Source organism: Ostreococcus lucimarinus, chromosome 2, assembly GCF_000092065.1.
Source record: "Ostreococcus lucimarinus CCE9901 chromosome 2, complete sequence".
NCBI classification, from domain to species: domain Eukaryota; kingdom Viridiplantae; phylum Chlorophyta; class Mamiellophyceae; order Mamiellales; family Bathycoccaceae; genus Ostreococcus; species Ostreococcus sp. 'lucimarinus'.
In genome coordinates, this window is record NC_009356.1 from 734,247 (window position 1) to 761,626 (window position 27,380).

A 27,380-nucleotide genomic window follows, 5' to 3' on the forward strand; every position below is an offset into this window, starting at 1 on the left:
CGCGCGTTGTCTTCGTTCGAGCGCGCGGCGACGCGGCGACGATGGAGGCGAATCACGATGGCGGCGCAAGTGACGACGCGATGACGTCGCGATGATTGCGCGATGCGGGGACTGACGATGACGCGCTTCGATCGGGCGACGCAGACACGCACACTTGACATCAGCACACATGTCTTGCGAACAGTATGAAACCCTGGTCGGGAGCTCGTGCGTTCGCGACACGAGCTTCTTCGGCGGGAAAGCCGTGCTCCCCGAAGGCGCGGGCTACGGTATCGTCATCGGTTTCGGTTTGTTCTTCTCCCTCGCCACGGCGATCATCATGGGTCTCGATAAGCGTTACGGTGGGACGAACATCTCGTCTGAATACTTCAACACCGCCGGTCGTAACGTGAAGACGGGTTTGACGGCGTCCGTCATCGTGTCCCAGTGGACGTGGGCGGCGACGCTCTTGCAATCGTCCAACGTCGCGTACCAATATGGTGTCTCCGGACCGTTCTGGTACGCGTCCGGTGCGACGATTCAAGTTTTGCTCTTCGGTATGCTTGCCATTCAGGTGAAGCGATACGCGCCTAACGCGCACACTATTTGCGAAATCATCGACGCTCGATGGGGCGCGAACGTGCAAAAGGTCTTCATCTTCTTCTGCTTCTTGACCAACGTCATTGTGTCTTCGATGCTCGTGCTCGGTGGTGCCGCCACGGTGAACGCGCTCACGGGTATGAACACCACCGCCGCTGGTTTTTTGATCCCGATCGGTGTCATTGCGTACACTATGGCTGGTGGCTTGAAGGCGACCTTCTTGGCGTCGTACATCCACACCGCCATCATCTTCGCTATTCTCATCACCTTCATCTACATCGTGTACGCGGCCGACACCAAGCACGGTCTCGGCTCTCCGAGCAAAGTGTACGATCTCCTCCAGAGCGTCGCTCAGCGCAGTCCGACTTCAACCGAATGCGTCGCTCGCCTTGCCGCCGACCAAAACTGCGGTCCGGTGGCCAAAAACCAAAAGGGCTCTTACTTGACCATGCTCTCTGAGGGTGGTGTCATCTTCGGTATCATCAACATCGTTGGTAACTTCGGTACCGTTTTCGTCGACCAATCGTACTGGCAATCCGCCATCGCGGCCAAGCCGAGCTCCTCCACCAAGGGTTACCTCCTCGGCGGTCTCGTTTGGTTCACCATCCCCTTCGCCCTCGCCACCGCCATGGGTCTCGCCACCGTCGCTCTCGACTTGCCGGTCACCTCTGACGAAGCTGGTAAGGGTCTCGTGCCGCCCGCCATCGCCACCCACTTGATGGGTAAGGGTGGTGCCGCTGCGATCACCATCATGCTCTTCATGGCCATCGTGTCCACGGGCTCCGCCGAGCAAATTGCCGTCTCCTCCTTGTTTGCGTACGATGTGTACCGCAAGTACATCAAACCGAACGCCACGGGTGAAGACATCCTTCGCGTGTCTCGTTACGGTGTCGTCGCCTTCGGTATTTTCATGGGTATCCTCTCCTTGATCCTCGACGAGCTTGGATTGTCCCTCGGTTTCGTGTACCTCATGATGGGCATCTTCATCGGCTCCGCCGTCATGCCCATCTCTTTCGTTTTGACTTGGGACAAGGCGAACGCCAAGGGTGCCGTCATCGGCGCCATCAGCGGCCAAGTTCTTGGCTTGGTCACGTGGATCGTCACCGCTCAAGGCCTGTACAAGGCGGTCACCATCAAGACGCTCGGCGAAAACTACCCGATGCTCGCCGGTAACATCGTCGCCATTTGCTCCTCGGGCATCATCCACGCGTTCATGTCCTTCCAAGATCCGCAAAACTTTGACTTCAGCACGCTGAACGATCGCATTCAACTCATCGACGACAAGCTTCCGGAATTCGAACAAGATGAAGATTCCAATCCGAAGCAGCTCGAGGCCGCGCTCGCGTGGATCAAGAAGTGGGGCATTGGCTTCACCTTCGTCATGATTGTCCTCTGGCCGGTCTTCTCGCTCCCGGCGGGTTGCGGCACCTCCGCAGGCTGCGGTGTCTTCAACAAGGGTTACTTCAACCTTTGGGTTGGCATCGCCCTCGCGTGGGGCACCGTCGCCACCGCGGTGATCATCCTCCTGCCTGTGTACGAATCTTGGGATTCCATCTCCGTCGTCTTGAAGGGCATGTTCACCAACGACGACGTGCACATGCGCATGGATGTCCTCGAAAGCAAGATCGACGCGCTTCTCGCGCCGGGCTCCACGAAGTCTACCGAGAAGTTGTCTCAGCAACCGGGTTACCGTGCGAAGCTCATCGCCGGCCACCTGTAAGTCGTGACCCGACTGACGCGGCGAACGCCACGAGCGAACCGCGCAAAGCTACATTTATTCACTTTACAGCAGTACGAAGTCATCCGTTGTTGCTTCAGATAGATTTAGTGATCGAAATTCTTCATTCAGTATTGTAATTTTTTACATTAATATCTTTCCTGCAACCGTCGTTCACACGATAAAGTATCTTCTCGCGAGGGGCAGCTCTTGCGCAGGCTGACTTTTCAACACGACACCGTCTGCTCGAACCTCATATGTTTCTGGATCGACTTCTATCCTCGGGCACGCGTTATTCAAAACCATATCGTCTTTGCTAAGGCCTCTGCATTTGACCACAGCCTCGACGCGTTTATTGAGACCGTACTCGGCGCCAACATCCGCGGCGGCGGCCGCGGCGCTCACGAACGCTATGCAAGTCTTCCCCGGTTTGAGAGCACCGAACATTCCTCGCATGATGACAGGCTCAGGAGTCGGAATACTTGCATTTGGATCACCCATCTGCGCCCACGCGATTTGTCCGCCTTTAACGACGATTTCTGGCTTGGCGCCGAAGAAAGCTGGCTTCCAAATGACGACGTCGGCGAATTTTCCCACTTCTAGGCTGCCGACCTTGTGCGACATGCCATGAGCTATGGCAGGATTGATGGTATACTTCGCTACATACCGTTTCACCCGAACGTTATCCGCACCCGAGTTTGCATCTTCTTCAAGAAAACCTCGTTGTTCTTTATTAGAGTGTGCGGTTTGCCACGTGCGGCGAATGACTTCTCCGACCCGTCCCATGGCTTGCGAGTCGCTCGCCATGATACTAAGCGCACCCATATCGTGAAGAACATCTTCGGCCGCGATAGTTTCTGCACGAATGCGTGATTCAGCAAACGCAACGTCTTCCGGGATCTCGGGATCGAGATGATGGCACACCATGAGCATATCCAGATGCTCGTCCACGGTATTTTTTGTGTATGGTCGTGTTGGGTTCGTGGATGAAGGAAGGACCATTTTTTCACCACAAACCTTGATGATATCCGGCGCATGGCCACCACCAGCACCTTCAGAGTGATACGTATGAATAGTGCGACCTTTGAAAGCCTCAATGGATTTTTCGACGCAGCATGATTCGTTGAGCGTATCCGTGTGAATGGTGACGGCGACGTCGTACTCTTCTGCAATGGTGAGACAGTTGTCGATCGCAGCCGGTGTTGTGCCCCAATCCTCGTGTAGTTTCATACCGACAGCACCAGCTTTTATGATTTCGTGCAAGCCTTCGGGCGACGCCGTGTTTCCCTTGCCAGTGAACGCGAAATTGAGTGGTAGCGCATCCGTCGTCTCAAGCATGAACTGCATGTGCGCAGCAGAGGGCGTACACGTGGTCGCGCACGTTCCCGACGCTGGTCCTGTACCGCCGCCAAGGAGGGTTGTGATGCCGCTAGCGACAGCCTCAGTGCACAGTTGCGGACAAATGTAGTGAATGTGCGTGTCCAGTGCTCCCGCGGTGACGATACATCCTTCCGCGGCAATGGCTTCGGTATTCACGCCGACAACCATCCCAGGGGTCACGTCAGCGACGTCTGGATTACCACCGTGACCTATACCAACGATGTGACCATCTTTAATGCCGATATCAGCCTTATAAATACCACTATGATCGACTATCAGTGCGTTCGTGATGATTGTGTCGAGAGAATCAGCGTCGCCGACACCCGCCTGCTGCGACATTCCCTCGCGAAGCGTCTTACCGCCGCCAAATTTGGATTCTTCACCTTTCATCGTCAAGTCGCGCTCGGGGGTGATGTAAAGGTTCGTATCTCCCAGTCGTACGCGATCACCGATTGTGGGTCCGTACATGTGCGCGTACTTGTGTCTCGGAATCATCAACGGCTCACCTTCGCCCAAATCGTCAGCGTCGACGTGCCCGAAGCCGCCGTCGATCACCCGCTTCATGACTTCGTCCAACCGATCCGCGGTCGCGGGTCCATTCACCAAATTGTTCCCACCTTTGACCACCCGGTTACCAGCGATATTCACCATATTCACAGTTTTCGACTCTCCAGGCTCGAATCGCACCGCCGTGCCGCTCGGAATGGCCAAACGCGCTCCGTACGCTCGCCGGCGATCAAACGTCAGAAACCGATTCGCCTCGATGAGGTGAAAGTGGCTTCCCACTTGAATCGGTCGATCACACGTGTTCGTTACCTTCAGTTTTCGTTTCGGTCTTCCCGCCAGGAGCTCTAAAGAATCCTTCGACGTACGAACCTCCCCCGGCGCCGGTGTCTTCTCCTTTGTCGCCGGAGGAAACGCCTTCTCGCTCGGTTTCGGTAAAAACGATCCCAGCAGCGCGAGTTCGAGATCGACGTCATCCGCACATATCGCATCGTGAATCGTGATCAACTTCGTCCCATCGTCGAACGTCGTCTCTATCTGCACGTCGCCCACGAGTTCCGGGACGCCGTCGAGCACGTGTCGTCGTCCGAGCACGCGCTTTCCCAAATCCTGCACCTCCACCGACGTCAGCGCGCGCCGTTCCCCGTCCTTATCGAACTTTGGATCTCTCACGAGCTCGACGCACTGCATCGCGATCAACGCCACGGCCTCCGGGTGGTTCAAACGCATTCCACGCGCGAGTCTTCGCTGCGCCACGCGTCCCGCGGCGAAGAGAATGTTCAGTTTATCGATCTCACACGGCGTGAGACGCATCGTTCGCGCGCCTTCTTTCGCCGACGACGCCGCGAGCTTTGATATGTTCGTCCGCGTTGGCGCCCGCGACCCGGCGACGCTTCCGCGCGCGAGAAAGTGCCGCGCGACGCGCGATGCGAAAAGCGCACTTTTCCGCGACCTTTCGCGACGCGTCACCGCGCGACGCCCCTGGGCGCTTCGACGGCCCGCGCGCGCGACGGCGGCGCGACGGTGGCTCAAAAATCGATCGCGCGACGGCTCGGCGCGATGTCCGGCGACGCGCACGCGCACGCGCACTCGCACGGGAGCGATGAGGTGGAATTCGGCGAATTGCACGCGCACGACGGCTTGAAGCCGCACCGACACGAGCGGTTGTACGGACCGGGATCGTTCGCGAAGCGCCGGAAGGGCGCGAAAGTTCGAGCGCAAACGTTCGCCGATCGCGCGTACACGGTCGGGATCGGAGGACCCGTGGGCACGGGGAAGACGGCGCTGACGCTGGCGCTGTGTCGAGCGCTGCGGGACGCGTACGACGTCACGGCGGTGACGAACGACATCTTCACCAGGGAGGATGGAGAGTTTTTGATCGCGAACGATGCGTTGGGAGATGCGAATCGCATTCGAGCGGTTGAGACGGGAGGGTGCCCGCACGCGGCGATCCGGGAGGATATATCGAGTAATCTGAACGCCGTCGAAGACCTCACGGCGGCGTATCCGGATTGCGATTTATGTTTGATGGAGAGCGGCGGCGATAATTTAGCGGCGAATTATTCGCGCGAGCTCGCGGATTACATCGTGTACGTCATCGATGTGTGTGGCGGGGATAAGATTCCGCGAAAAGGTGGACCAGGGGTGACGCAGGCGGATTTATTAGTCGTCAACAAGTGCGAGCTCGCCGACGCCGTCGGCGCGTCGCTCGAAGTCATGGAACGCGACGCCAAGATCCAGCGCGAGGACGGCCCGGTGGTCATGGCGCAGGTCAAGAAAGGCGTCGGCGTGCGAGAGATCGCTCAGCACATCCTCGACGATTGGGCCGCGCAGACCGGGCGCGAGAAGAAACCGTTCTAGTTTTAGTTTCGGTTTAGGGTTTAGGGTTTCCCGAAGAGACCTTTGCACTTTTTCACTTTTTCGCCGCATTAAAACTCTTCACTCTTCGTCGTCGAGCGCGCCGCTCGCCGACGTCGAGCCTCGCGGCTGAGCGTGATCACGCGTCTGTCCTCGCGCGCGCGGCGCGCGCGGCGCGCGAGACGGCGCAGATGCGTCGCGCGTTCGCCGGTGACTCTTCAGCGCGGCGCGCGTGTTCCATCGCCGCGCTCGACGTCACGCGCGCCAACGGCCGTTCCGCGGTGACGCGATGCTACGCGGAGTACCCGGTAAAGTATCTCACGCCCAAGCGCGGGATCGATGGCGATTGCGATTGCGCGTGGGCGTACGCGGTGAACATGGGCGGCGGTTTGGTGAGCGGCGACGCGAGCGGGACGACGATTCGCGTGGACGACGGATGCGCTTTGGCGTTGGCGACGCAAGGCACGCAAAAGGTGTATAAACATAATAAACGACGATGGAATGACGATGCGAAGGCGGGCGAGGGTGATGGACGATCGAATGTGGGGGAGACCACGTCGGCGCTGTACGCGAGCGTCGGCGACGGCGGGTTGTTGGCGTTGCTACCAGATCCTACGCAAATATTCGCCGATGCCGTGTTTCGACAGACGCAAACGATCGATATGCACGAACATGGGTCGTGCGTGTGCGTGGATTGGATAACGGCGGGAAGGGTCGGGTACGGAAACGAGCGATGGGCGTTCAAGAGGGCGGACGTGCGCACGCGCGTGACGTCAAACGGCGAACCCGTCGTCGTCGAAGCCACGCGTCTAGAGGCGTCTTCGCGCGATTCACTGAACGCCGAAATCTCGCTCGCGATGAGAATGGGTGCGGTGAACGTGGTCGCGTCGCTCATCATCGTCGGTCCCCGCGTGCGGGAACTCGCGAAATCGTGCGGCGATTGGGCCCGCGATTCGGCGACGCGCAGTATGGCTCACGGCGGCGCTTCCTGGGTGCGCGCTTCCCCTGGCAGCGTCACACAAACCGACCCACAATCAAAATTTTTCGTTTCTGCGAGCGATTTACCCCTCCCACACTCCGGCATCGTCCTCCGTTTCTTCGCCGCGGATTCCGAATCCGTGCAAGACGTCCTCCGCTCGCTTCTCGCCCCGCTCGCGTCTCAGCTCGGCGCTCCTCCCTACGACGAGCGCGGCGGTTCCTGATTACATTCTCCATCATTTGTACACTACACTTCTAGTTTTCTAGTCATTCTTCGGCGTCCCCATTCCCGCCGCGGCCTCCGCGTCTCGCTCGTCGTGCGGCCGCTCGCCCGTCTTCAGTCGCTTCACCGCGCGCTTGTAATCCTTCGTCTTCATGTGGCTCTCCAGCCCCTCGCGCGTGCTGAACCTTCGACCCGTGGCGACGGCAAAGTACGTCCCGACGTCCTCATCGATCGCCGTCTGATTCGCGCCCTCGATCAGGTCGAGCGCGGTCGCGCCGCGTTTCAGCGGTGTCCCGTTCGCGGCGGCGGCGGCGGCGTGAAACGCCTCGAAACGCACGTCCGCGTGCGTCGAACTGGCGTACCCGACGCGGCGAGCGGTTTTACATAAATGCGTCTTCGTCGCGCGACCGGCGGTCTTGCGCTTGACCTTGCTGCCCTTCTTTTGACCCATGGGACAGAGGCGAGGTGTGCGGGACGGCGAGAGACGCGAATTCGCGATGATGCATATTGATTGATGAGCGCGCTAAGACGCGGGCGTGGTGAGGAGATGACCGTCTGGATGCATCGTGCGCAGGGTGAGGCTGACGCGATGGGCGCGAGGCACGGCGATGGCGTCGAAGACGTCTTCGTAACGCGCCGGGATGGCGTGGGTGAACCGGCGACGCGCGTCGCCGCGGATGAAGAGCAAATCACCGTGATCGAGACGCACCGCGGTCGTCGCGATTGAACTATGTTCGCGCTCGACGGGCTCGAATTCCATGGTGATGGTCGATCGGAGGCTGAGAGAGACGACGACTTCGCCGAAGGCGGCCAAATCGACGTGCTTCGACAACCCGCCTGGCGGAACGTACTGGTTCACGATGCACTGGGAAAATGCGAATAAATCGCCCTCGTGCGTGTCGATGAATTTCGTCTCCAGAGCGATGCCGCGCAGTCTGCGGGCGAATGCGTTGAGCCAGTCGGGTAGAGGCGAGAATCGCATCGCCTGCTCGTTTTCAAGCCATCCCTCGTGCGCCAGCGCGGCGTCTATGGAGGCTAACTCATTCGCCGTGAACGCGTGCTTGATGTGCATCAACCCTTGGGGGACATCATAGGCTTTATAAATCATCTCATGGGGCGCACCATGCCCTCGCGGTCAGTTTCCCGCGAACATCGCGTCGAGCGCGTCGAGCGCCACCTTGGTCTCGGCGTTGGCGCTGGCGTCGCCCTCGTCCGTCATCGCCGCGATCATCTCCCGAGTCTTGGCGATGCGAGCGATCGTCGCTGGGTTTCGAAAATCGTCCACCGCCTTGGGATTCTTTTCGAAGTCCACGCATCGAGCTATGTCGAGGAGCACGCGCGCCGCGGCTTCTCTGCAGTTGATGTCGGCTGATTCGAGACACTTGGCCGCATTCGCGATCGCCCCGAACTCCACCGCCGACGCCATGTTCCCCTCGCTTTGCGTAAAGACGTGTTTGCCCAGAACCAAAGCCTTCACTCGCACGCGCTCAGCGCCGTCGTGCCCGATCAATTTCGCGCACGCGGCCGCGCCGCCTCCCAACGAAAACGCTCGCTGCGCGTCGTCGCAACCGCGTGTCAGGGAACTCAACGCAAACAGCGCCTTGCCTCGCACCTCGTCGTCCGCATCGGATATCGCGGCTTCGATCAATACCCCCATCGCGCCCTCCTCCAGCGCGTGTTTCTGCGCCTTGGGATGATTTTGCGTCGTCGTCGCCAGCGCCTCCGCCGCGAGCGCTCGCACGCTCGCCCGAGAGCACTTCATCGTTCCAATCAGCGCTTCCATCCCCCCGATCGTGTGTAAATCCCCCGCGTTATCTACATTCTCCACGCGTTCGATCAAATCCTCCAGAACCATCTCCAATCGCTCCCCATCCTCCTCGCTCGTCGTCTCTCCGCGCGCCGCGTTCCGCAGCGCCTCCACGTCCTCCTTCATCTTCTTCACCTCATCCACGAGCCCACTCGCCATGGCGTCGTAGAACCATTTGCGCTCCTCGTCCGTGAACTTTCGCGCCTTCGGCGCGTCTTTCGCGTCCTCGGCGTCGTGTTTGCCCTGCTGCGAGAGCGACCTGCGCGGATTCGTGTGTCACTCAGTCTGCAGTCAAATTTCGTCAAATATCTGTCCGTCCCGCGCGACGCGCGTGTCACCGTCTTCGTTCGTCGTCGTCGTCCCTCGCGTCGCGCGTCGCGCGTCGCGCGCTCGCGCGCACCATTTCAAAAGCGCGCTCCACGTCGAGTTATCCGGCGCGTCGTCGCGCGCGCTCGCGCCGTCGTTCGACATTTCGCGACGCGTCGCGCAATGCCGGCCGCGCTGTCCCGAGCCGTGTTTCGCGCACCGCGCGTCGCGCGCGCGCCGCGCCGCGCGCCGCGCGCGCGCGCGCGACGCGCGCGGACGTTCGCCGAACCGGAGAAGTCGTCCGAGGGCGAATACGGGCTGAATCCGCTCACGGGGGAGCCGCTGGAAGCGAAAGGGCAACTCACCGCCATCGTCACGGGCGTCGTGAGCGTCGCGCTGGCGCTCGGGTACTTGGCGTTGGTGCAGGTGATGGACTCGAGGGAGATGGTGGCGCCGCCCGAGGAGGCCTTCGGCGACGGGAGCGTGCGGCCGGCGGATGAGCGGGCGCGTAGGGGGGAGTGAGACGCGCGAGCGGGACGCGAGGGCGAGCGGAGCGACGCGCGAGGCGAAAAAAAATGTTTTGTGTAGTAGAGATGTTGAATATGAAAGAATGGCGCGCTGTCTGCGTGATGTTCTATCGTCGTTCGTTCGCGCGAGACGCTGTGGACGGATCGGTGTGGATGGACCGGCGTCGACGACTCGACGCGACGCGAGACGCGGAGGACGCGCGGTTTCAGTCTCGCGAGGCGGGCAAGATTTCAACCTTGCAGTTCTCCTTTAACCACTTGAACGCGAGCTTACCCTCCAAAGCATCTTGCGCTTGGAGGTAAAGCTGATTCTCGTTGTACTCCGTACCGAACTCCTCGAATTCTAGCTTGGCTTTTTCGACCTCTTCGTAGAGCGCCTCGCCGGTGACTTCGAGGTTTTCGAGCTTGGCCAAGTGCTCGCACGCGATGGTGCGTCGGCACACGCGCTCGATTTCGTCCTTTTGCTTGGTGAGGTACTCGTTCACCATTTTCGCCGACGCTAATTGCTCGAGCTGCTTGGGGGCTAATTTCTGCTTGACTTGCATGGCGAGAAGTTGCTCCGAGTACATGTTCCTGCCTTGCTCTTCGATGAGCGACTTGGGAATTTTGACATCGCAAATATCAGCCAAAGCGTCGACACACGCCTCGTCGATCGCTCGTTCCAAATCATACTCATACTTTGCGGTGATGCTATCCAAAATTTTCGCCTTAGCGTCGGCGATGGAGGTGGAGCCGGGGAAAATCTTCTCCGCCAAAGCGTCCGTCTCCTTCGGGAACTCGCGCCCGAAGAGCTCGCTCACGGTGACGGTGAATTTTGCCTTTACGTTTCGCACGTACTCCTGCGGCCAATCGCCCGGGAACACGATCTCGAACGACTTCTTGTCGCCGACTTCCATACCTACGATATTCTCGAGCAAACCGGGAAGCTTGATGTTGCCGCCGTCAGTGTCGAGTTGGAACGCCTTTTGTTGCATCCCTTGCAACGCGGCGCCGTCGGTGCCGTCGTCGTTGACGCGCACGGCGTCGATATCAACCACCGCAGCGTCTCCAGAGACGAGGCCACGATCGGTCACGACACGCAAGGTAGATTGATCCTTGAGCGCGTCGTTCCAAAACTTATCCGCATCGTACTGGGCGGTGGCATCATCCCCCGGGCTCTGCACCTTGACGCTCAAGCTCTTGTGATCCCCCGTAAACGCGACGGTCGGTTCCATCTCGACCATGACTTCATACTTCATGTCCTCGCACGGCGCCGAGTGCACGCCCGCGAAAGACGAAAACATATCCATAAAGTGCGTCGTAATTCGCTCGGAATCCTGCAACGCCGTCGCGGCGACGAGTTCCATCGCCTCCGGCAACGAGTTTTGCAACGCCTCCTCCACGCACGCGCTCTGGAATTCCTTCTTCCCCACGTGATTTATCAACAACTGCATCGGGATCTTCGTCGACGCCTTCGACCCTTTCTTCGACGCGTTAAATCCCGGCACCGTGACCGTATCGTTGAATCCATCGACGACGTTATCGTAGCACTTTTGCAGCAACGCCTCCGGGACGCGCACCGTGAGCTTCACCGCGCCGTCGCCCGCGTCCTCCTTATCCACCACGCATCCGCTCTTCGTCGTCACCGTCTCCGCGCCGCTCACCGCGCGCGTGAGAACGCTTCTCCGCGCCCTTCTCGTCGTCGCCGCGCCCTTCGTCGCGCGTTCGGCGACGCGCGACGAAGATTTTCGCGCGTTTGAGGTTTTAGGTCGGCTTCGCGCGTTCGTCCCGAGCGGCGTCGCGCGCGGCGCCGCGGTCGCCGCGAGCATCGCGCGCGCGTGCGAGCGCGGCGCGAGAGAGCGCGGAGGCGTTCGGCGGTTCGGCGGGCGCGCGGATGGCGCGCGTCGTCGTCTGCGGCGCGCGCGGCGGCGCGCGGAAGCCCCCTTCGCGATAAGGTTTATACCTCATATTATGAGTGTCATATACGGTATGTAGTACGTACACTGCACACACACCTAGGGTTCAGGCTCGCGCGGCAGAATCCAACCGACGACAGACGACGACGCGCGGCGCGCGCGCGCATGGCGTCCGACGTCGCCGCCGCCTCGCGCGCGCGCGAGGACGCCCGCGTCGCGTTCTTCGACGCCGTCCGACGCGCCGTCGTCGCGCTCGGGACCGCGGACGACGACGAACCATCCGCGAACGATGCGCGCGCGGCGTCGACGGAACGCGACGACGCGGCGACGCTCTCGCGCGCGGCGTCCGCCGCGCGCGCGCTCGCGGCGACGGCGAATGCGCTGGCCGTCGCGGACGACGTCGCGGGGTCGGTGAGCGAGCTGGAGGACGAGGACGGGGCGATGGCGAAGCTGGAGCGCGCGAGCGCGAGCGCGGCGAGCGCGGCGGAGACGTTTCGGACGCTCGCGAGCGAGGACGGGGCGCGCGCGCGGGCGATGATCGGTGAGCGTGGACAGCTGACGTGCGATGCGGTGCGAGACGCCGCGTGGGGGGGGCTTCGAGCGAGGCTGGCGGCGAGCGGGTGGCCGCCCGGTTTGCGGCCGACGGAGCTGCGCGCGTACGGGTGGTCGTTGGCGCGAGACGGCGGCGAGGACGACGACGCGGACGCGGCGTTGAGGGAATTGCGCGCCGTGCGAGCGTTTCACGTGCTGCGAACGACGTCGGAGGCGAGAGCGGCGTTCGCGGGGGAGGCGTCGTTCGCGCACGACGACGTCGCGTTGGCGTTTGTGGAGGATTTAGCCGAAGCCTTGCGCGTGACGTTTGCCACGCGCGGATCGTTGAGCGATCCGAGGAAACCCGAGCGCTTATTCGCGTGCGCGAAGGAGTTGACGATCAAGACGCCGATGTTGGTGCGCGCCGAGCTCGATCGCGCGGTTTTCGTCGACGAGCCAAAAATCGCCGTGGCGACGACTCGACACTACTTGTCGCTGTTGCTTCACGCCGTTTCGGACGTCATTCGAACGCACGTGTGCGTCGCGTGCGCGGCAAGCGAAGAACCGTGGTGGTTGCACGTCGCCGACGAGTGTCGCGCGTTTGACGATCACGTGTCTCGTAATCCGTACGCGGACGTCGAGGAGACGCCGAAGGTCCTCGACGCTTTGGTGTGCGAGCAGGCGCACGCCGAGGCATGGCTCGACGCCGAGTGCGAGCACGCGAGAGTGCGGGCGAGCAAGTCATGGAACGAGGCGAAGAATTGGGCCGCGAGCGCGGAAGACGGGGACGTGGAATACAAGGCGCCGTACGTCGCCCAAGTCGTCGTGGAGGAAACAAAGAACGCGTTCGAGAGCGCCAAGGGGCTGTCGAGGGCAGACTGGCGGTTATATTTCGTAAACAGAGTGGCGATACCAGTCTTAGATGAGTTTATAGACGAGTGTGAGTGTCGTGCGGTGGGTTCGAAAGGATTAGGTTCGCTCGTCGCGGCGACGGGGAGCTGGCGCTCCGGCACGGAGGGCACCGCAGTCATCGGCGCCGCCGTGAACGCATCCACTTTCGTCGCTCGAGCGTTGCGCGTGTTGGCAGAAGACACGTTTGTTTTAGAGTTTGGTGGAGAAAAGTGTTTGGAGACGTACGCGAGCAAGTTCGAAAAGTTCACCGCGCGTTGGATCGACGCCGTCGCGGACGCCGCCGCGTCGCAATTCACGGATAAAGTACTCGGCGACGCCTACGTCGGTTCGACGCACTTGCAGGCGTACGAAACGCTCGGTGACGAAGATGCACGTGATGCTAGCGATGATGGATCGTCCCGGAACGTATCGGCGAGCGGGTACATGCTCGCCGCTCTCGCGCCTCTTCGCGACCGCGTCGACGACGCTCGAGCGGCGTTCGGCGTCGCGGCGTTTGAAAAGTGTTGGCGCGCGATCGCGAGCAAGACGACGCGCGTGATCGTCGATCGCATCGTGTGCGTCGCGACGTTCTCTCGCGCGGGCGCGAAGCAACTCGAGCGCGATCGCGACGCCCACGCGAACGTCTTCGTCGAGTGCGCCAAGCGGCCGTCGGCGCTTCGAGCCAAAACAAAGACTCTCGCCGAATGCGTCTCCGCGCTTTCGTGCGACGGTCCCACGGCGCGCGAGCTCATCGAGGCTCTTCGTAGCGACGGTATGAAGGGCCTAGCCGTGGTCAACGCCCGTAAGTCATCGCTCGACGTCACCGCGCTCGACGACGCCTCGCTTCTCCGAGTCCTTCGCCGCCGCCGCGACGTCGTCGACGGCGACGCCGTCGCCTAGCCCCCACGACCGCGCGCGCGTCGCCCCTCGCGATTAGAACACACTCAAACAAGCACAACCATAGTCAAAAATCATTCACGCTATTCGGATTACAACCGCGCCGCGACGCCGCTCGACCCTCGACCGCGGTCTACGTCCGCCTCTGGTCCGGGTCGTGCACGATCAACTCGTCGATCCCCCAATCCTCGTAACTCCCGTCCGGCATGTACCGCCGCACCACAAACGGCACTCTTTTCTCCCTCAACTCCTTCCCGGCGATCTCCAGCGGATCCGTCTCTCCCTCGAGCTGCACCAACACCGGCGCGTTCATCGAAATCTGCAGCGCCCTCGTCCCCAGGATGCGCGCCCGCTCGTACTTTGTCATGTACGGCGTCGTCGTCCGCTCGTGCCTCGGCACCGCCCCACCGCCGCCTCGCCGCGTCGACCCTCGCCGCGCCCCTCCCGCGCGCTCGTCGCTGTCCACGATCGTCGGCGCGTCGTCCGCGTCGTCGTCGTCGGCGATCGCGTCCGCGTCCGCGAGATCGTCATCGATCGCGACGTCCTCGTCGCCGTAATCGCGCTCCTCCGCGTCCTCCATGGCGCGCGCGCGATCGAGCGCTCTTCGCCGCGTCCGTTCGCGCGTCGAGCGACGCTCGCGCGCTCGCGCGCGGCGCGGAGTGCGGCGACGCGCGCGCGCGGGACGCGCCGCACTGTCGGCGGCGCGACGATTCATCGGCGCCGCGCGCGCCGCGCGGCGTCGCATGGCGCTTCGACGCGCCTCGAAGGTCGCGACGGCGGTCTCGCGCGCGCGCGCCGCGTCGGCGGCGCACCGCGGCGCGCGCGCGACGCGCGAGGGGACGTCGCGCGCGTCGAGGGCGGGCGGCGTCGACGCGGCGTCGTCGTCGACGCGTCGCGCGGGCGCGCCGACGCGCGCGCTCGCGAGCGCGAGCGCGCCGTGGTACGCGGCGTCGCCGAGCGGGCGCGCGGTGACGCTGCTGTGCGCGTTCGCGTCGGCGACGGACCGAGGGCGATGGGACGTCTTCGGCGATTTCGAGCACGGCGGCGCGAGCGCGTGCGAGCTCGTCGCGGGACGCGACGACGATGAGGATTCAGACGACGCGGGCGAAGATAACGGCGGTGCGACGATGGAAAGAATGGACGACGCGCGACGCGAGGCGCTGCGAAGGCGATACAGCACGCTGCGAGGGCGCGTCGACTGCGCGCCGCCGCCGAGCGGGACGAAGTCGCGGTTGAAGCGAAGCGGCTTCGCGGGCGCGCGCACGAAACCGCTGACGCGAACGCTCGTGAATCCAGATCCCACGCTCGATTTCGACGCGTACGACGCGCTGAGTTATCGCGTGCGCGGCGACGGTCGGATGTACGTGGCGAGCGTGCGAACGGAGAACTGGATGACGGGCGACTCCGCGGAGGACGTGTGGCAGGCGGCGTTTCGACCGCCGAAGGACGAGTGGGTGGACGTCGTCGTCCCCATCGAAGCGTTCGTGCAGACGCATCGCGGACGCGCCGTGCGCGATCACTCGCGCATGAGCGCCAATCGCGTGGTGTTTCTCGGCTTGGCCGTCGCCGGGAGCGCCGAGAAGAGCCTCGAGGCGCGTCGCGCCGAAGCCGACGGCCCGTTCCGTCTCGACGTGCACTCCATCTCGGGCCTGCGCATGACGGAAGAAGAGCTCGAAGCGCACGCCGCGGCTCGCGAGGGCACGCGCGAAAACTACCCGTGCGGCGGTTTCGCCGCGCGCGCCGTCGAAGCCCTCGACGCGCGCGACGATTTCGTCAATCCCTTCTAGCCTCCTCGCGCCGTCGCGCGAGGCGTGTACACCGTTGCAGTTGTCGATTTTTAGATTTATCGCGTCGTTCCTCGCGCGCGGCGTCGCTCGCGCGTCGCTCGCGCGTCGCGCGCGTCGTCTCGCGTCGCCGTCGCTCGACGCCCGCGCCGCTCGTCCGCGCGTCGACCGCACTCCTCGACGCCCGCGCCCCTCGATCGCGCCCGCGCGCGATGACGACCACCACGCGCACCGCGCGCGCGCTCAGCGCGCGATGCCTGCCGCGCGCGATGCGCCGCGCCGTCGCCTCGCCGATCCCTCGACCGACGTCCCGACCGCGTCGCGCGCGCCTCCACGAGCTCGCGCGCGCGGGCTGGAACGATTTCGCCTGGTCCAAGGCATCCGTCGTCGCGAACGATCGCCGCGCGCGCGCGGGCGAGGCCGAGCTGCGGGCGATCGGGGTGGAGATCGGGGCGGCGGCGCGCGCGGCGTACGCGACGCCGGGACAATTTTTGCAGATACGCACGCGAGAGGACGGTAAAGCGGCGTTCATCGCCATCGCGAGCGCGCCGGGTGAGTGCGCGTTCGGTGAGGGGGCGGTGGAGCTGCTGGTGAAGGCGCAGAGCGGGGCGACGGCGGGAGAGATTTGCGCGCTCGACGTCGGCGCCGAGGTGGAGGTTTCGCCGGTGATGGGGAAAGGATTCGATCTGACGGCGGTGCGCGGACGATCGAAGGCGGTGCTGTTCGCCACGGGATCGGGAATTTCGCCCATTCGCGCGCTGCTGCGAAGTGGGACGCTGAAGACGGACGCGGGCGCGACGACGCTGTATTACGGGACGCGCGACGCCGAGGCGACGGCGTTTTTGGAGGAATCCGCGTCGTGGCCGTGCGACGTCGTGCGCGTGTATTCCGAAGATTCGGGCAAACACGTGCAGGATGTGTTGCGCGAAGACATCGCGAGCGGGAAGATCGACGCGAACGACACGTTTGCGGTGTTGTGTGGTCAAAAGGAAATGGCGGACGAAGTCATCGAGATGCTCACCTCCGCCGGTTTGCCGCGCGAGGCGTGCGTGATGAACTTTTAATTTTATTCGTGCGTGAAGAATTATTTTATACAATACATTTGAAGGCTCTACTGTGCGTCTTTCTATCGTGTGCCTTCTTTTCACGGTGAGCCCGAGCCCCCGGACGTTCGCTTGCGCGCCTCGCGCGCTCTCTTGATGGCCTCCTCTAGAGCGCTCATGTCCGTGACGGACGTCGAGCGGTTCACCGCGCCCACGCGTCGCATGGGCACGCCGCCGTCTTCCTCGGAGATAAGATCCGATCTCGACGGCGATCGTCCGAATGCATTGCGCGAGAATGGGATGTCGCGAATGTCGCGTTCACCCTCGGCGTTCGTTCGATACGACGGGCCCGACAAGTTGCTGACGCTACTCGATCGCGGTAGGCCCACCGAGCTCGATCGCTGTAAGTTCGAACCAGCTTTTGCACTGTTCGGCTCGGACGCGCCGTTGGCTTGCGGTCGCTGAGTGAACATATCGAAGAATTGCTGCCCGTAGGAGTCTCGTCGTCGCAATGAATTTTGCGTGTGGTATCGAGGCGAGTCCGGAATCGTCGAGCTTGGTCGCTCATCGAGCACTTGATCGTAAATTTCAATTGGGCTCTGCGCTTTCCAAGCCGGAAGCTCACCCTTGGTGGTCGACGCCGGCGCCGACGACGATAAACTCGATGCATCGGACATCCGACCCGTTCGTAACGGCGACAAGTAGGACGAAGGGTTCACCGGCGCGCGCGAATTCGCCGTCTCTGAAACCGCATCCATCGCAGCTTGCAACGCGCTCTTTCCTCGAGGGGGCGTCATCGGTGCCGTAGGCGTCGATGGACGCGAAGGCACGCCTTCACCGTCTCGGGTCTCTACCTTTGGTGACGGGGGCTGCGGCTGTTTCGCCGGCTCAGCAGAACTCGTTGCAGGCTCGTTCGATGTGAACGCGAACGGACTCTCCTTGCTCAGCGCCGCGACGGAAGCGGCATCTAAGCGATCGCTCGAAAACGAGACTGTGTTGTCCTTGCGCGCCGTCGGAATAACGACGGATGACTCCGAAATCGGCGGCGCCGCCGCCGCCTTGAGCGCAGCCGCAGAAGGCGCGGGCGTGACGAAAGCGGCCGGCGGCGGCGGTGGTGGCGTCGGCGGTTCAGACGTCTTCAACGTCTGTGGCAACGTCTTCGCCGACATCGCCTCCTTCGACGGCGTTGAGCCTTCTGGAATGAACGGCATCTTCACCCCGTTTACGAAGCCCGTCATTCCGATCACCTTTTCGCTCGTCTGCTCGAGGTCTCGCGAGTTGCTATTCATCAGCGCGCGCACGGGCAAATCGTACGGTCTGTTGCCAAACGGCTGCTCGATTTGCTCAGCCGCAGCCTCAATCCCGAACAGGGCGAGAGAAAGAATGGTGGTGACGGGGACGACGCCCCATACTCCGACTTCATGCACTAAAATCATCGGTAACGAGCACACGTACACCATGAGCGTAGACTTCAAGTGGGTGATGATGCAACCCGGAGGCGGTTGGTTGACGACTTTTTCGCAACTCCCGTAGTTATCCATGATCATCGCCACCTCGCTGTGGATCGTGCTCGCGATGGCGGGAGGGACGTAACCTTTGTTGAATGCTTCTTGGACGCAGCCGCGAATCTTTTCGAGGCAGTACAACACCTTATTCTCGGCGAGAAATAATCCTTCCAAGTCTCCCGCGTCAAGCGGTGTGGTGAGCTGACTCAAAATCGCTCCGTCGTTCAGCACTGTACCATTCAATCGATCAGCCACGGTTTCTTTCAAAGCACCAATCAGACCCAGCGTTCGCGCGGCGAGTATCGGGTCGTCCGGCGCGACCCACGTGCAGAACGTGCCGCCAAGATTTTTGCAGTAAAACAAAATGTTTCCGAGACACGTGCGGCCGTACCACCAGCGCTCGTGCGCGTTGTTCCATCTAAAGACTAACATGAAACCCATGGGGAGGCCCAGGACGCCGTGCATGAAGGGTGAGAGCTTGAACATGTTCGCACCGAGACGAACCTTGGCGAAAGCCACGGCACACGCGCACGTTGTGCTCAACAACGTCGGCTGCACAGGACCGAGTTCACGATTGATCACCCAGCGAGGGTTACGACCGAACACAGAGCTAAACAATCCATTATCGCTAAACTCGAGAGGATTCTCGGGGTAAAGTAGCAGCGAAGCTAAGAATAAACCGGTACCCATGACGGAGAACAAAACGAGTCGCGTCGTCTTGCTCGGGTCGCGCGTGATCCAAATATTGAGCAACCTTTGCATGATGCGAACAATCTCGCGCTCGGTTTCTTCCCACGCGAGTTTGTACCAGGGATCGGGAAGCACGACCTCGTCGTCGTCATCTTCCTCTTCGTCCTCGTCGTCTCCGTCATTCTTATCGTCTCCTCCTCCTCCTCCCCCGCCGCCGCCGGACCGCGCGTCGTCGCCATCATCGCCACCGCCCACGCCCGCTAACACGGGATCAGCACCAGATTCTGCGGCCATTCCCGCCGCGGACCTTATCGCGCCTCCGCTCACCACCGGCGCGCTCTTCGGCGTCGCCAGCTTCTTCTCCCCCGTCTCCTTCTCTCCGTCAGTTTTCGGTTTCGTCTTCGTCGTCGCGCCTCCCTTCGTCGCGCTTCCGCTCGGTCCTTTCCCATCACCGTCTGCGGCGTCCCCCCCTTCCTTATCTCCACCGTCTTCTTTGTACTCTTTCCCTCTCGGTTCCCGCTTCGACGGCGGCAACAGTTCTTCCTCGCTCAACACCGGCCGCGTCGTCGACTCCGCGCGCGCGGGCGTCGATTTCGTCGGCTCATCCCGCGCCACCGCCGGCGTCTGCGCCACCGGTCCCGTGCCCACGATCGCCGTCGTGTTCGCGCGCCGCTTTTCGATGGCGTACGAGTCGTTCGGCTTGGAGGCGCCGCTGACGACGCCGGCGCCGTCGTCGCCGTCGCACGGCTCCACCATCGCGTCGCTCGCGCGCGGCGCCGGCGCCGCGTCGTCGACGGCATCGGAACGAATCGCCTCGCTCGACGATCGCGCGTCGTCGTCGTCGCTCGAGAGCGCGCGCGGCGGCGTGATTTGCACACCTCGTGGAATCGCGACACGGCGAACGAAAACGCGCGCGCGCGGGCTCGCGTGACGCGCGATGCGAGCGGCGCGCGGTGGAACGCGCCGTGGAACGCGCGCCGAAGCGCTCGACGCGCTCGACGCGCGAACGGTAGGCGCGAGGCGCAGCATGATGCGCGCGAGTCGCGGTCTGGGGACGCGCGCGCGAGAGCGCGGCGGCGCGCTCGACGACGTTCGAGCGACGCGCGCGGTGAAGCGCGAGACGGGGTGTACAGATGGTGCGCGATGGTATTGAATCGAGAGCGACGCGCGCTGGAGCGGCGATGGGACGACGGATGGAATCGCGTCGCGCTCGCCGAGAACCGCTTCGGTTCGTCGGTTTGAGAACGCGTCGGTCATAATTTTCCGTCGTCCTCTCATCGTCGTCGAAGCCGTCGTCGTCGTAAACTAAGGCTAAAGTTCATCTCGAATGTCTCGCGCGATCGCCTGGGCGTCCATCTTCGGCGGATACCGACGAACCACGCGCCCGCGATCGTCTACTAAAAATTTCGCAAAATTCCACTCCGCCGGCGCGCCGCCCGCGGTGAGCTGCGCGAACATCGGATTGTGCGCCAAATCCAGCGCGGGTTCGAATAACACATCCATGACGTCCGCGAAATCGCGTTTGATTTCCTCATTCGTTCCTTGCTGATGTCCGAAGTCGTCGCTCGGAAATCCCAATATGCGCAACCCGTCGCCGAATTCTTCGCGAAGCGCGCGAAAGCCCTCGACGTTGGATTGCTTGTATCCTCAGTGCGATGCGACGTTGGTGACGAGCGTGAACGCGCCTCGCGAAGACTCGCGTTTGGCGACTGGAAATCCCAGGAGCGCTTCGTCGCGCACGACGCCGCCGTCGATGTCGTGAAGCACGCCGCTCAACACCGCTTCAAAAACCCCCAGCGCGTCTCGCGCCGCCAGCGCGTCCGCGGAGACGAACGACGCGGTTTGCAGCGCGCGCGCGTGCGCGCGAGCGTCCGTGAACGGGCGCACGACGACGTGAAGGAAGAAACCACCCAGAACGGTGGTTAGAAGAATCAAAACGAGTGGGCCGTGACGCGCGCGATTCGCGCGCGCCGTTCCGGGATAGGCGGCGGCGAACGGCGCGGTGCCGCTTGATTCGACGTCCGGAGGCATGGCGACGCGCGACGCGCGAGAGCGCGGCGTCGCGATGTGGCGCGGTCTACTTATGGTACACTTGCGTTACACAGCTACAGGCTCCGACCCGCCTTTGCGGACGCGAGCTGACCTTCCCAGTTGTTTCTAAATTTCCTATAAATCGCGAGCGCGGCCAAGGCGTCTTCGGCGGGATCGTGAGCATCTCCACACTGAATGCTTAGCGCGCAAAAGTCACGCGCCAGATGCCGCAAGCGACGAGGCTTGCGGAAGTGCGGCGGACGCAACAGCGGCCGCCATTTCGCGGTATCTCGCGTGTCTTCCCGTGGATGGTGGAGCTGTAAAGCCGAAAAGTCGTTCTCCAGGGCGTGGCCGACGACGATGCGACCTTTTATGAGTTCAGCAACGTCGCGCTTGACGTCGGCGAATTCGCGCGCGCTCGACCCTTCGACGTGACGAGGAAGGATGCCGGAGACGTGCGTGCGATAGTCCGTGACTGTTTTGTACGCGCGTGAATAACTCAAATACACTGTGTTTCCGTATTCGTTGATCACGCAGACCTGCGCGAGCATGGATTCCACGCCTCCTTCGCCGACGCCGACCATCTCGCAATCGAGCGCCAACACGTCGGTGACGGAGCAATCGTCGCTGAATGGCCTCGGTCGTTCGAGTTTGGTGCGATTCTCTAACCGTTGCACGTTTTCGTAAACGTCCCTGTGCGACTTTTTCCGCGCCTCACTCACGCCCGTGCCATCCAAACATCCGTTTCCGAACGGGTCTTCGCGCGCCGTGTAAAATCGCGCGACTTCTGCGACGACTTCGCGTCTCCAAAGCGCCTTTAAAACGCGCGAAAAATTCTGAAAAAATCCAGCGCTCTCAAACGTTGCTCGCGGAATAAATCCCACCATCGACGCTTCTTCGCTCGCTCTCGAACCGACCAAAGCGAGCTGATCCGCGCGCGCGTTCGCCGTGTGCGCTCCGCCTTTATGCGCCGCCACCTTCGCGATCAAAGTCTTCTCCCGCCTCTTACTCAGCACGAACGCCGTCAGCACCGTCACCGCGTTCACAGCGATTTCGTCCACGTCTCCCCTCGCTATTATCTCCACGCACTTGCACACGTATCGCGAATCCGACATCACCGCCAACTTTTCGTCTCTCGGATGTCGAACGAGCGCCGCGAAAACCGCGCACATCTCCACCGCGTTGATATCGCACGATTTCCTCGCGCACGACCCCGCGAAATTCAAATGATGTCCAAACTTATACCACACGCCCACGCCGCTCGCCGCGCCGCTCGCGTCGACGCTTCCGTCGACGTAACACGCGTCGTCGCCCGCGCTCGCGCCCCGTCGACGCCCCACCCCTCCGCCTCCGCGCCCGCCGCTCGCGGACGCCCGCGCGTCGCACCGTCGAAACCGCATCGCGAACGCCGCGCGGACGCGCGGTATCGCGCGTCCGACGGCGCGACACGCGAAGAACTCGACGACGAACCAAAAGATGCGCAGTCGCATCGCGAGCCGTTCGAGGCGCGTCGTCGCGCGCGTCGCGCGCGGCGTCGCGTCCATCGCGCGCGCGACGCTCGAACCTCGCGCGCGTCGCGTCGCGTCGCGTCGCGGCTCGCCGGCGCGCCGGCGCGCCGCGCGCGCGCGAGGTGCGAGCGCGCGAGTGCGGCGGCGGCGCGTCACTCCGCGCCGCGACGCGCCGCGACGCGCGCCGGCGACCGCGCGGCGCGACGCGGACGCCGCCGAGACGCGCGACGCGTCGATCGCGATGGAGTACGTCAGCTTCGAGGGCTTGCGCGCGGACGGACGACGGGCGAACGAGTGTCGACGCGTCCGGCACGAATTCGCCGTCGACGCCGACGCCGACGGGAGCGCGCGGTTCGAGATCGGGAACACGGTCGTGCAGGCCACGGTGCGAGGACCGCGCGAACGGCGCGGCGGACGCGCGGAGGAGGGCGCGAGCGACGCGTGCGCGGTGACGGCGACGTACGCCGCGAGCGGGGCGGCGGCGGACGGCGCGAACGGACGACGAAAGGGGGATCGAAAGGCGCTCTCGCACGCGGAGACGCTGACGAAAATACTGGATAGGGTGGTGATGACGGAATTGATGCCGCGGAGCGCGATCGCGGTGACGTGCACGGTGCTGTGCGACGACGGAGGGGCGAAGGCGGCGAGCGTCAACGCGGCGACGTTGGCGCTGGCGGACGCGGGAGTGCCGCTGAGGGACACGGTGGGCGCGGTGACGTGCGGATACCTCGATGGAGAGGTGTTGATCGATCTCAATCGCGAGGAAGAGCGCGGACGAGGGCCGGAGCTGTTGATGTGTTCGACCGGCGCGGGCGCGACGAGCCGCGCGGCGGCGGCGAGCGACGACGAGGAGGAAGAGGACGAGGGCGTGGATATCTCGGGCAGAGAAATCATCGCCGAGGAGCTCGATCGAGGGAAAACGACGATGGAAACGTACGATGCGATGCACGATCTCGCGCTCGCGGCTTCGGCGGTGATATCGGCGCGCATGCGCGAGGCGACGCTGGAGCGCACGCGTTCGCTCGCCGCGACGCGCGCCCTGGAGAAGTTTTGACTCCGCGCGTCGACTCGTCTCGACCCGACCGCCGCGTCGTCATCAAATATCATATTAGTTCAATCAGCGCGCGCGAGCCTCGAAATCATCACCGCGACGCGAGCCGTCGATCGCCGCCGCCGCGTCCCGAACCCGAACCGTCCCGAGCGTCGCCTCGACCGCACACCGCGCCGTTCCGGCCCGATGCCCGAATCCAGCGCGCGCTCCCGCGACGCCGTCTCCGGCTCGTCCGACGTGTTGTCGAGCAGCAATCGCGGTCGACGCAAGCGCGCGCGCGCGGCGGACGACGTCACGGGACCGAGTTTGTTGGGCTTCGTGCAGGTGGACGTGCGGTCGCTCGACGCCGCCGCGGTGCGCGCGCCCAAGTACGAGGAGCCGTTGGAGTGCGGACAGGTGCGTGAGACGATTTCGCGCGCGCGGGCGCGCGGGCGACGCGCGCGGAGGCGTGCGACGACGGCGTGAGGAAGATTGCGTAGAATTCGGCCCGGGCGCGAGCTAACTGTCGCCGCGGCGCGCGACGGCGCGATTCGTGGGCGCGTTCGCGAGCGCGCGCGAGGTGCGCGCGAATGACTGAAATGCATCGACGCGGAATGTCGAGTCGCGCGCGCAGGTGAGCAAGAGACGGGACGAACGATTGACGACGTACGACGCGACGAATTTGCGGCGGCTGCGCGGCGTCAACGCCGGCGCGGGCGCGGATCTCAATCAAGGATTCGGCACGTTTCGAGATCGCGATCGGCGAGAGATTTATCCGGCGCCCGTGCACGTGATATTTGGTGCGATCGAGGCGAGCGGGCAGACTAAAGTGTTAGAAGACGTGGACGTGATCACGTGGCGAGGAAACATGAGCAAGTTGCTGACGACGGCGTGGAACGTCTCCGAGGCTTGGACGATGGAGGCCGAATTGGTCAACAACAGGACGATCGTTTTGAACGTCAAAGAAACGGAGGAAGGGTTGCGAAAGGCGCTCACTCGCGACGGGAGAGACGAGCGGATGTGTTACTGGGGATACGCTTTCGAGGAGGCCGCGTGCTCGGAGAAGCCGTTCGAGGAACCGGTGGATTGCATGGAATGTTTTTGCTGCGTCGTCAAGACGAAAATGGGTGATTTAAACGTCTTAATGGCTGGAGAAGTCGATTGTTTCGAAGGTGACGCCGAGCTGGCGAATTACGTCGAGTTAAAGACGTCGAGGGTGATGAACGACGAGCGACAGGTGAAACGTTTTGAAAAAGAAAAGCTCTTGAAGTGGTGGGCGCAGTCGTTCGCGCTGGGTGTAAGGAGAATAATGGTTGGATTTCGCGACGACCACGGGCGCGTGGTGAAAACGCAAATGTTAGAGACGCTCAAGTTACCGGGATACGTCGTCAAGCATGCGAACTCGTGGACGCCCAAGGACGCTCTTCGATGCGCGTCAGCGGTGCTGACGAAGCTCAAAGAGTTACTCGCCGACGAACCCAGCGGGACGCGAGTGCGAGTTGAGTACGAACCGAAAAAGGCGAAGCATCGCGTGAATTTCATTCGAGATGATTCGATCCCTGACTTTTTACCCGCCGACGCGCGCGCGAAACTCATGAACGACGGGTCCTGGCGCGAGAGAGGACCGCAGCCTACCGCGAGGCCAACTTCCGCTTCGGAGCCGCCGCGAGATGCGCCAGCGCCCGAACTTTCGGAAACTGCGTCCGCGATGAGCATTCGGGCGCGAACAGAGGGCAGAACGAACAGAATAGAGTACATCCGCTCGCTCGGACCGGCGGCGCTTTTGTACATGCAAGGCAAAGACCCTCGAAGAACGTTGCGAGGACGCGTGGACGACGACACGATGGGTGGTATCGGCATCGACCCTTCGATTTGGATACAACAAAAAGCCAACTACACCGGTATCGACGCCCAAACGAGCCCACAGATGATGAATTATGATCACAAAGCGGCGCCGGCGTCGTCGGCGAAATCGAGCGGCGCGCGGCGCGCAAGTTCTTCCGGTGTCGGCGACGCGCACGATCGCGCGTCAACGGAAAATAGCGATCGCGAAAACTCACAAAATTGATTCAGATTGATTACACTGTAGAACAGAATACTGTAGCATCGGCGCTCAAAGATATGTCGTACAGAGACGCTCAAAGGAGAACACGCCCGTCCGCGTCCTCGTTTACTCCTCCGCATCCGCATCCGCATCCGCATCCTCCTCCTCCTCCTCTTCCTCCTCTTTCTCCTCTTCCTCCTCTTTCTTTTCCTCCTCTTTCTCTTTCTTCTTGCCGCACTCCGATTCCTCGTCCTCCTCGTCGCATTCGTCGTCGTCGCCGCCGCCGCCGCTCGCCCGGCCGATGCGCGCGCGCGACCCACCACTTCGTCGCATGTACCGCGCCCGCGATTTATCCACCGCCGCCTTGCGATCGTACAACAACGAGCGTCGCGCGCCCGGCGTCGGCCTCGCGACGTCCGCGTCGTCCGCGTCCGTCGCCCGCGCCTCCGTCACCGCCTCCGCGTTCGCCAGCGCGATCGCGTTCGCGAGCGACGACGCGCCCGTGAGCGCGACGCACGCGACGCCGGCCGTCGTGGCGAGCGCGAACAGGCGCGCGCGCGCGCGGCGTCCGCGCGAATGGTGTTCGCGAGGTCGAGACATTCTTCGACGATTCGCGTCGCTTCGGCGCGCGTTCGACCGCGCGGTTCGTTCGGCGCGCGCCGCGAGACGTCGAGCGTCCCGGGTCGTCGAGCGCGGGGCGTCGAGCGCGCGCCGCGCGTCGGCGTGCGGTCGCGCGTCGCGTCGATCCGAGGCGTCCGCGGTGTGGTCGCCGCGCGGAAAAATTTATATATCGCCCCTTTAGAGAGTACCTACACACATGACGAGTCATGAACCGTGGATATATACGTATTTTACACCGTTTAGTTCTAAAAGTTTGATTCTACAACATCTACGAGAGGTAGTTCCTAATGCTAATTTGCTCGCCTTTGCTTGCCTTGCGTTTGTGTTCATCGACCATCTTCTCGTGCAGAGATGATTTCAAGTGCGATTAAATGATTGGATGACGTGTTATCAAAAGGACCCGTGTCGGGCGACGATTTCTGATACTGATGAACCATTAAGTATGTCTTGACGTATACTGCTCTCAGAAAATACTCGCTTTAAAGCTTCTTCAATCACGATATTTCCAAACCGTCTTGGGATAATCAGTGTTCCTTCTTGATCACTGAAAATCAAATCTCCCGGACAGCACGAGACGCCATCCAAGCTAATACACTGATTTGTTGACTCTACTGTAGCAACACCTCTCACATCAGAGCAGGTTGAACCGGCTGCGTAGACGGGAAAGTTCGAACATTTCACTTCCACTGTATCGCGTGTAAAACCATTCGTGACGAAACCGGCGGCTCCCCTCGTTATGGCAATGTGAGCATTAAGATCGCCAAAATATGCTCGTCCCTTCATCGGATTTTCTACTACGATAACGTCACCGAAGCCGACGTAGTTGTATGATTTTAGAGCACCATAGATTCCCCTGAGATCTTCACTTTCACGAAGAGGCCTTAACTTAAGTGTGCAAGCACGACCGAAGACCTTGCTCAGTGCGCCTTGTGGTTTTAAGCCGAAGACCACTCGTCCACTTACGCCCATATCATCCAGCGTGTCTGATAAAATGGCACTGGTGAGATGTAGTTTGGCGCACCTCAAGCGAGA

At 62.2% G+C, this 27,380-nt stretch overlaps 17 protein-coding genes and 3 pseudogenes across 20 annotated transcripts; 10 read left to right on the plus strand and 10 right to left on the minus strand.

Moving 5' to 3' along the window:
• Nucleotides 1-169: 169 nt before the first annotated feature.
• On the plus strand, nt 170-2,299 carry Dur3 (predicted protein; the record flags this gene model as incomplete). The annotated part of the gene is made up of 1 exon (XM_001416193.1): nt 170-2,299. One exon carries the CDS (start codon nt 170-172, stop codon nt 2,297-2,299), a length of 2,130 nt encoding a protein of 709 aa, XP_001416230.1.
• A 171-nt stretch (nt 2,300-2,470) lies between these two features.
• On the minus strand, nt 2,471-5,088 carry URE1 (urease; the record flags this gene model as incomplete). The annotated part of the gene is made up of 1 exon (XM_001416441.1): nt 2,471-5,088. The coding sequence occupies exon 1, from the start codon at nt 4,991-4,993 to the stop codon at nt 2,471-2,473; it is 2,523 nt and encodes an 840-aa protein (XP_001416478.1). The 5' UTR covers nt 4,994-5,088.
• Nucleotides 5,089-5,156: 68 nt separating this feature from the next.
• URE3 (UreG-like nucleotide binding urease assembly protein) lies at nt 5,157-6,077 on the plus strand. Its single transcript, XM_001416194.1, has one exon. It carries the CDS (start codon nt 5,240-5,242, stop codon nt 6,038-6,040), a length of 801 nt encoding a protein of 266 aa, XP_001416231.1. The 5' UTR covers nt 5,157-5,239; the 3' UTR covers nt 6,041-6,077.
• A 151-nt stretch (nt 6,078-6,228) lies between these two features.
• Nucleotides 6,229-7,239, plus strand: UreD (urease accessory protein URED, putative; the record flags this gene model as incomplete). Its single annotated transcript, XM_001416195.1, has 1 exon — nt 6,229-7,239. The coding sequence occupies one exon, from the start codon at nt 6,229-6,231 to the stop codon at nt 7,237-7,239; it is 1,011 nt and encodes a 336-aa protein (XP_001416232.1).
• A 39-nt stretch (nt 7,240-7,278) lies between these two features.
• On the minus strand, nt 7,279-7,689 carry Ufd2 (uncharacterized protein; the record flags this gene model as incomplete). The annotated part of the gene is made up of 1 exon (XM_001416442.1): nt 7,279-7,689. The coding sequence occupies one exon, from the start codon at nt 7,687-7,689 to the stop codon at nt 7,279-7,281; it is 411 nt and encodes a 136-aa protein (XP_001416479.1).
• Nucleotides 7,690-7,761: 72 nt separating this feature from the next.
• Nucleotides 7,762-9,448, minus strand: SelMay (annotated as a pseudogene; the record flags this gene model as incomplete). Its single annotated transcript has 2 exons — nt 7,762-9,291; nt 9,446-9,448. Coding segments are annotated over 2 exons (1,533 nt in total).
• An 86-nt stretch (nt 9,449-9,534) lies between these two features.
• OSTLU_30227 (predicted protein) lies at nt 9,535-9,873 on the plus strand (the record flags this gene model as incomplete). Its single annotated transcript, XM_001416196.1, has 1 exon — nt 9,535-9,873. One exon carries the CDS (start codon nt 9,535-9,537, stop codon nt 9,871-9,873), a length of 339 nt encoding a protein of 112 aa, XP_001416233.1.
• Nucleotides 9,874-10,084: 211 nt separating this feature from the next.
• Z (predicted protein) lies at nt 10,085-11,686 on the minus strand (the record flags this gene model as incomplete). Its single annotated transcript, XM_001416443.1, has 1 exon — nt 10,085-11,686. One exon carries the CDS (start codon nt 11,684-11,686, stop codon nt 10,085-10,087), a length of 1,602 nt encoding a protein of 533 aa, XP_001416480.1.
• A 528-nt stretch (nt 11,687-12,214) lies between these two features.
• Y (predicted protein) lies at nt 12,215-14,095 on the plus strand (the record flags this gene model as incomplete). Its single annotated transcript, XM_001416197.1, has 1 exon — nt 12,215-14,095. The coding sequence occupies one exon, from the start codon at nt 12,215-12,217 to the stop codon at nt 14,093-14,095; it is 1,881 nt and encodes a 626-aa protein (XP_001416234.1).
• A 157-nt stretch (nt 14,096-14,252) lies between these two features.
• On the minus strand, nt 14,253-14,495 carry OSTLU_8797 (predicted protein; the record flags this gene model as incomplete). Its single annotated transcript, XM_001416444.1, has 1 exon — nt 14,253-14,495. A coding segment is annotated over one exon (243 nt), but the record flags the coding sequence as incomplete, so codon positions are not given.
• A 175-nt stretch (nt 14,496-14,670) lies between these two features.
• Cia30 (Probable complex I intermediate-associated protein 30-like protein) lies at nt 14,671-15,879 on the plus strand (the record flags this gene model as incomplete). The annotated part of the gene is made up of 1 exon (XM_001416198.1): nt 14,671-15,879. One exon carries the CDS (start codon nt 14,671-14,673, stop codon nt 15,877-15,879), a length of 1,209 nt encoding a protein of 402 aa, XP_001416235.1.
• A 266-nt stretch (nt 15,880-16,145) lies between these two features.
• Nucleotides 16,146-16,940, plus strand: Oxr1 (oxidoreductase of unknown specificity; the record flags this gene model as incomplete). The annotated part of the gene is made up of 1 exon (XM_001416199.1): nt 16,146-16,940. The coding sequence occupies one exon, from the start codon at nt 16,146-16,148 to the stop codon at nt 16,938-16,940; it is 795 nt and encodes a 264-aa protein (XP_001416236.1).
• Nucleotides 16,941-16,963: 23 nt separating this feature from the next.
• Nucleotides 16,964-20,161, minus strand: OSTLU_30233 (predicted protein). Its single transcript, XM_001416445.1, has one exon. The coding sequence runs from the start codon at nt 19,868-19,870 to the stop codon at nt 17,021-17,023; it is 2,850 nt and encodes a 949-aa protein (XP_001416482.1). The 5' UTR covers nt 19,871-20,161; the 3' UTR covers nt 16,964-17,020.
• A 264-nt stretch (nt 20,162-20,425) lies between these two features.
• On the minus strand, nt 20,426-21,145 carry Gpx6 (annotated as a pseudogene; the record flags this gene model as incomplete). The annotated part of the gene is made up of 1 exon: nt 20,426-21,145. A coding segment is annotated over one exon (720 nt).
• A 113-nt stretch (nt 21,146-21,258) lies between these two features.
• On the minus strand, nt 21,259-21,759 carry OSTLU_8401 (predicted protein; the record flags this gene model as incomplete). The annotated part of the gene is made up of 1 exon (XM_001416446.1): nt 21,259-21,759. A coding segment is annotated over one exon (501 nt), but the record flags the coding sequence as incomplete, so codon positions are not given.
• A 1,135-nt stretch (nt 21,760-22,894) lies between these two features.
• OSTLU_36173 lies at nt 22,895-23,707 on the plus strand (annotated as a pseudogene; the record flags this gene model as incomplete). Its single annotated transcript has 2 exons — nt 22,895-23,450; nt 23,511-23,707. Coding segments are annotated over 2 exons (753 nt in total).
• A 183-nt stretch (nt 23,708-23,890) lies between these two features.
• Nucleotides 23,891-25,751, plus strand: OSTLU_14335 (predicted protein; the record flags this gene model as incomplete). The annotated part of the gene is made up of 2 exons (XM_001416200.1): nt 23,891-24,100; nt 24,318-25,751. 2 exons carry the CDS (start codon nt 23,891-23,893, stop codon nt 25,749-25,751), a joined length of 1,644 nt encoding a protein of 547 aa, XP_001416237.1.
• A 102-nt stretch (nt 25,752-25,853) lies between these two features.
• Nucleotides 25,854-26,060, minus strand: OSTLU_30238 (predicted protein; the record flags this gene model as incomplete). Its single annotated transcript, XM_001416447.1, has 1 exon — nt 25,854-26,060. The coding sequence occupies one exon, from the start codon at nt 26,058-26,060 to the stop codon at nt 25,854-25,856; it is 207 nt and encodes a 68-aa protein (XP_001416484.1).
• A 484-nt stretch (nt 26,061-26,544) lies between these two features.
• OSTLU_30239 (predicted protein) lies at nt 26,545-26,703 on the plus strand (the record flags this gene model as incomplete). Its single annotated transcript, XM_001416201.1, has 1 exon — nt 26,545-26,703. The coding sequence occupies one exon, from the start codon at nt 26,545-26,547 to the stop codon at nt 26,701-26,703; it is 159 nt and encodes a 52-aa protein (XP_001416238.1).
• A 56-nt stretch (nt 26,704-26,759) lies between these two features.
• OSTLU_7865 (predicted protein) lies at nt 26,760-27,158 on the minus strand (the record flags this gene model as incomplete). The annotated part of the gene is made up of 1 exon (XM_001416448.1): nt 26,760-27,158. A coding segment is annotated over one exon (399 nt), but the record flags the coding sequence as incomplete, so codon positions are not given.
• Between the last annotated feature and the right edge of the window lie 222 nt (nt 27,159-27,380).

What these genes read in the sequence shown, in the direction of transcription:
- URE3 (XM_001416194.1), top strand. Translation starts at nt 5,240, where the DNA reads ATGTCCGGCGACGCGCACGCGCACGCGCACTCGCACGGGAGCGATGAG.
- OSTLU_30233 (XM_001416445.1), bottom strand. Translation starts at nt 19,870, where the DNA reads ATGGTGGAGCCGTGCGACGGCGACGACGGCGCCGGCGTCGTCAGCGGC.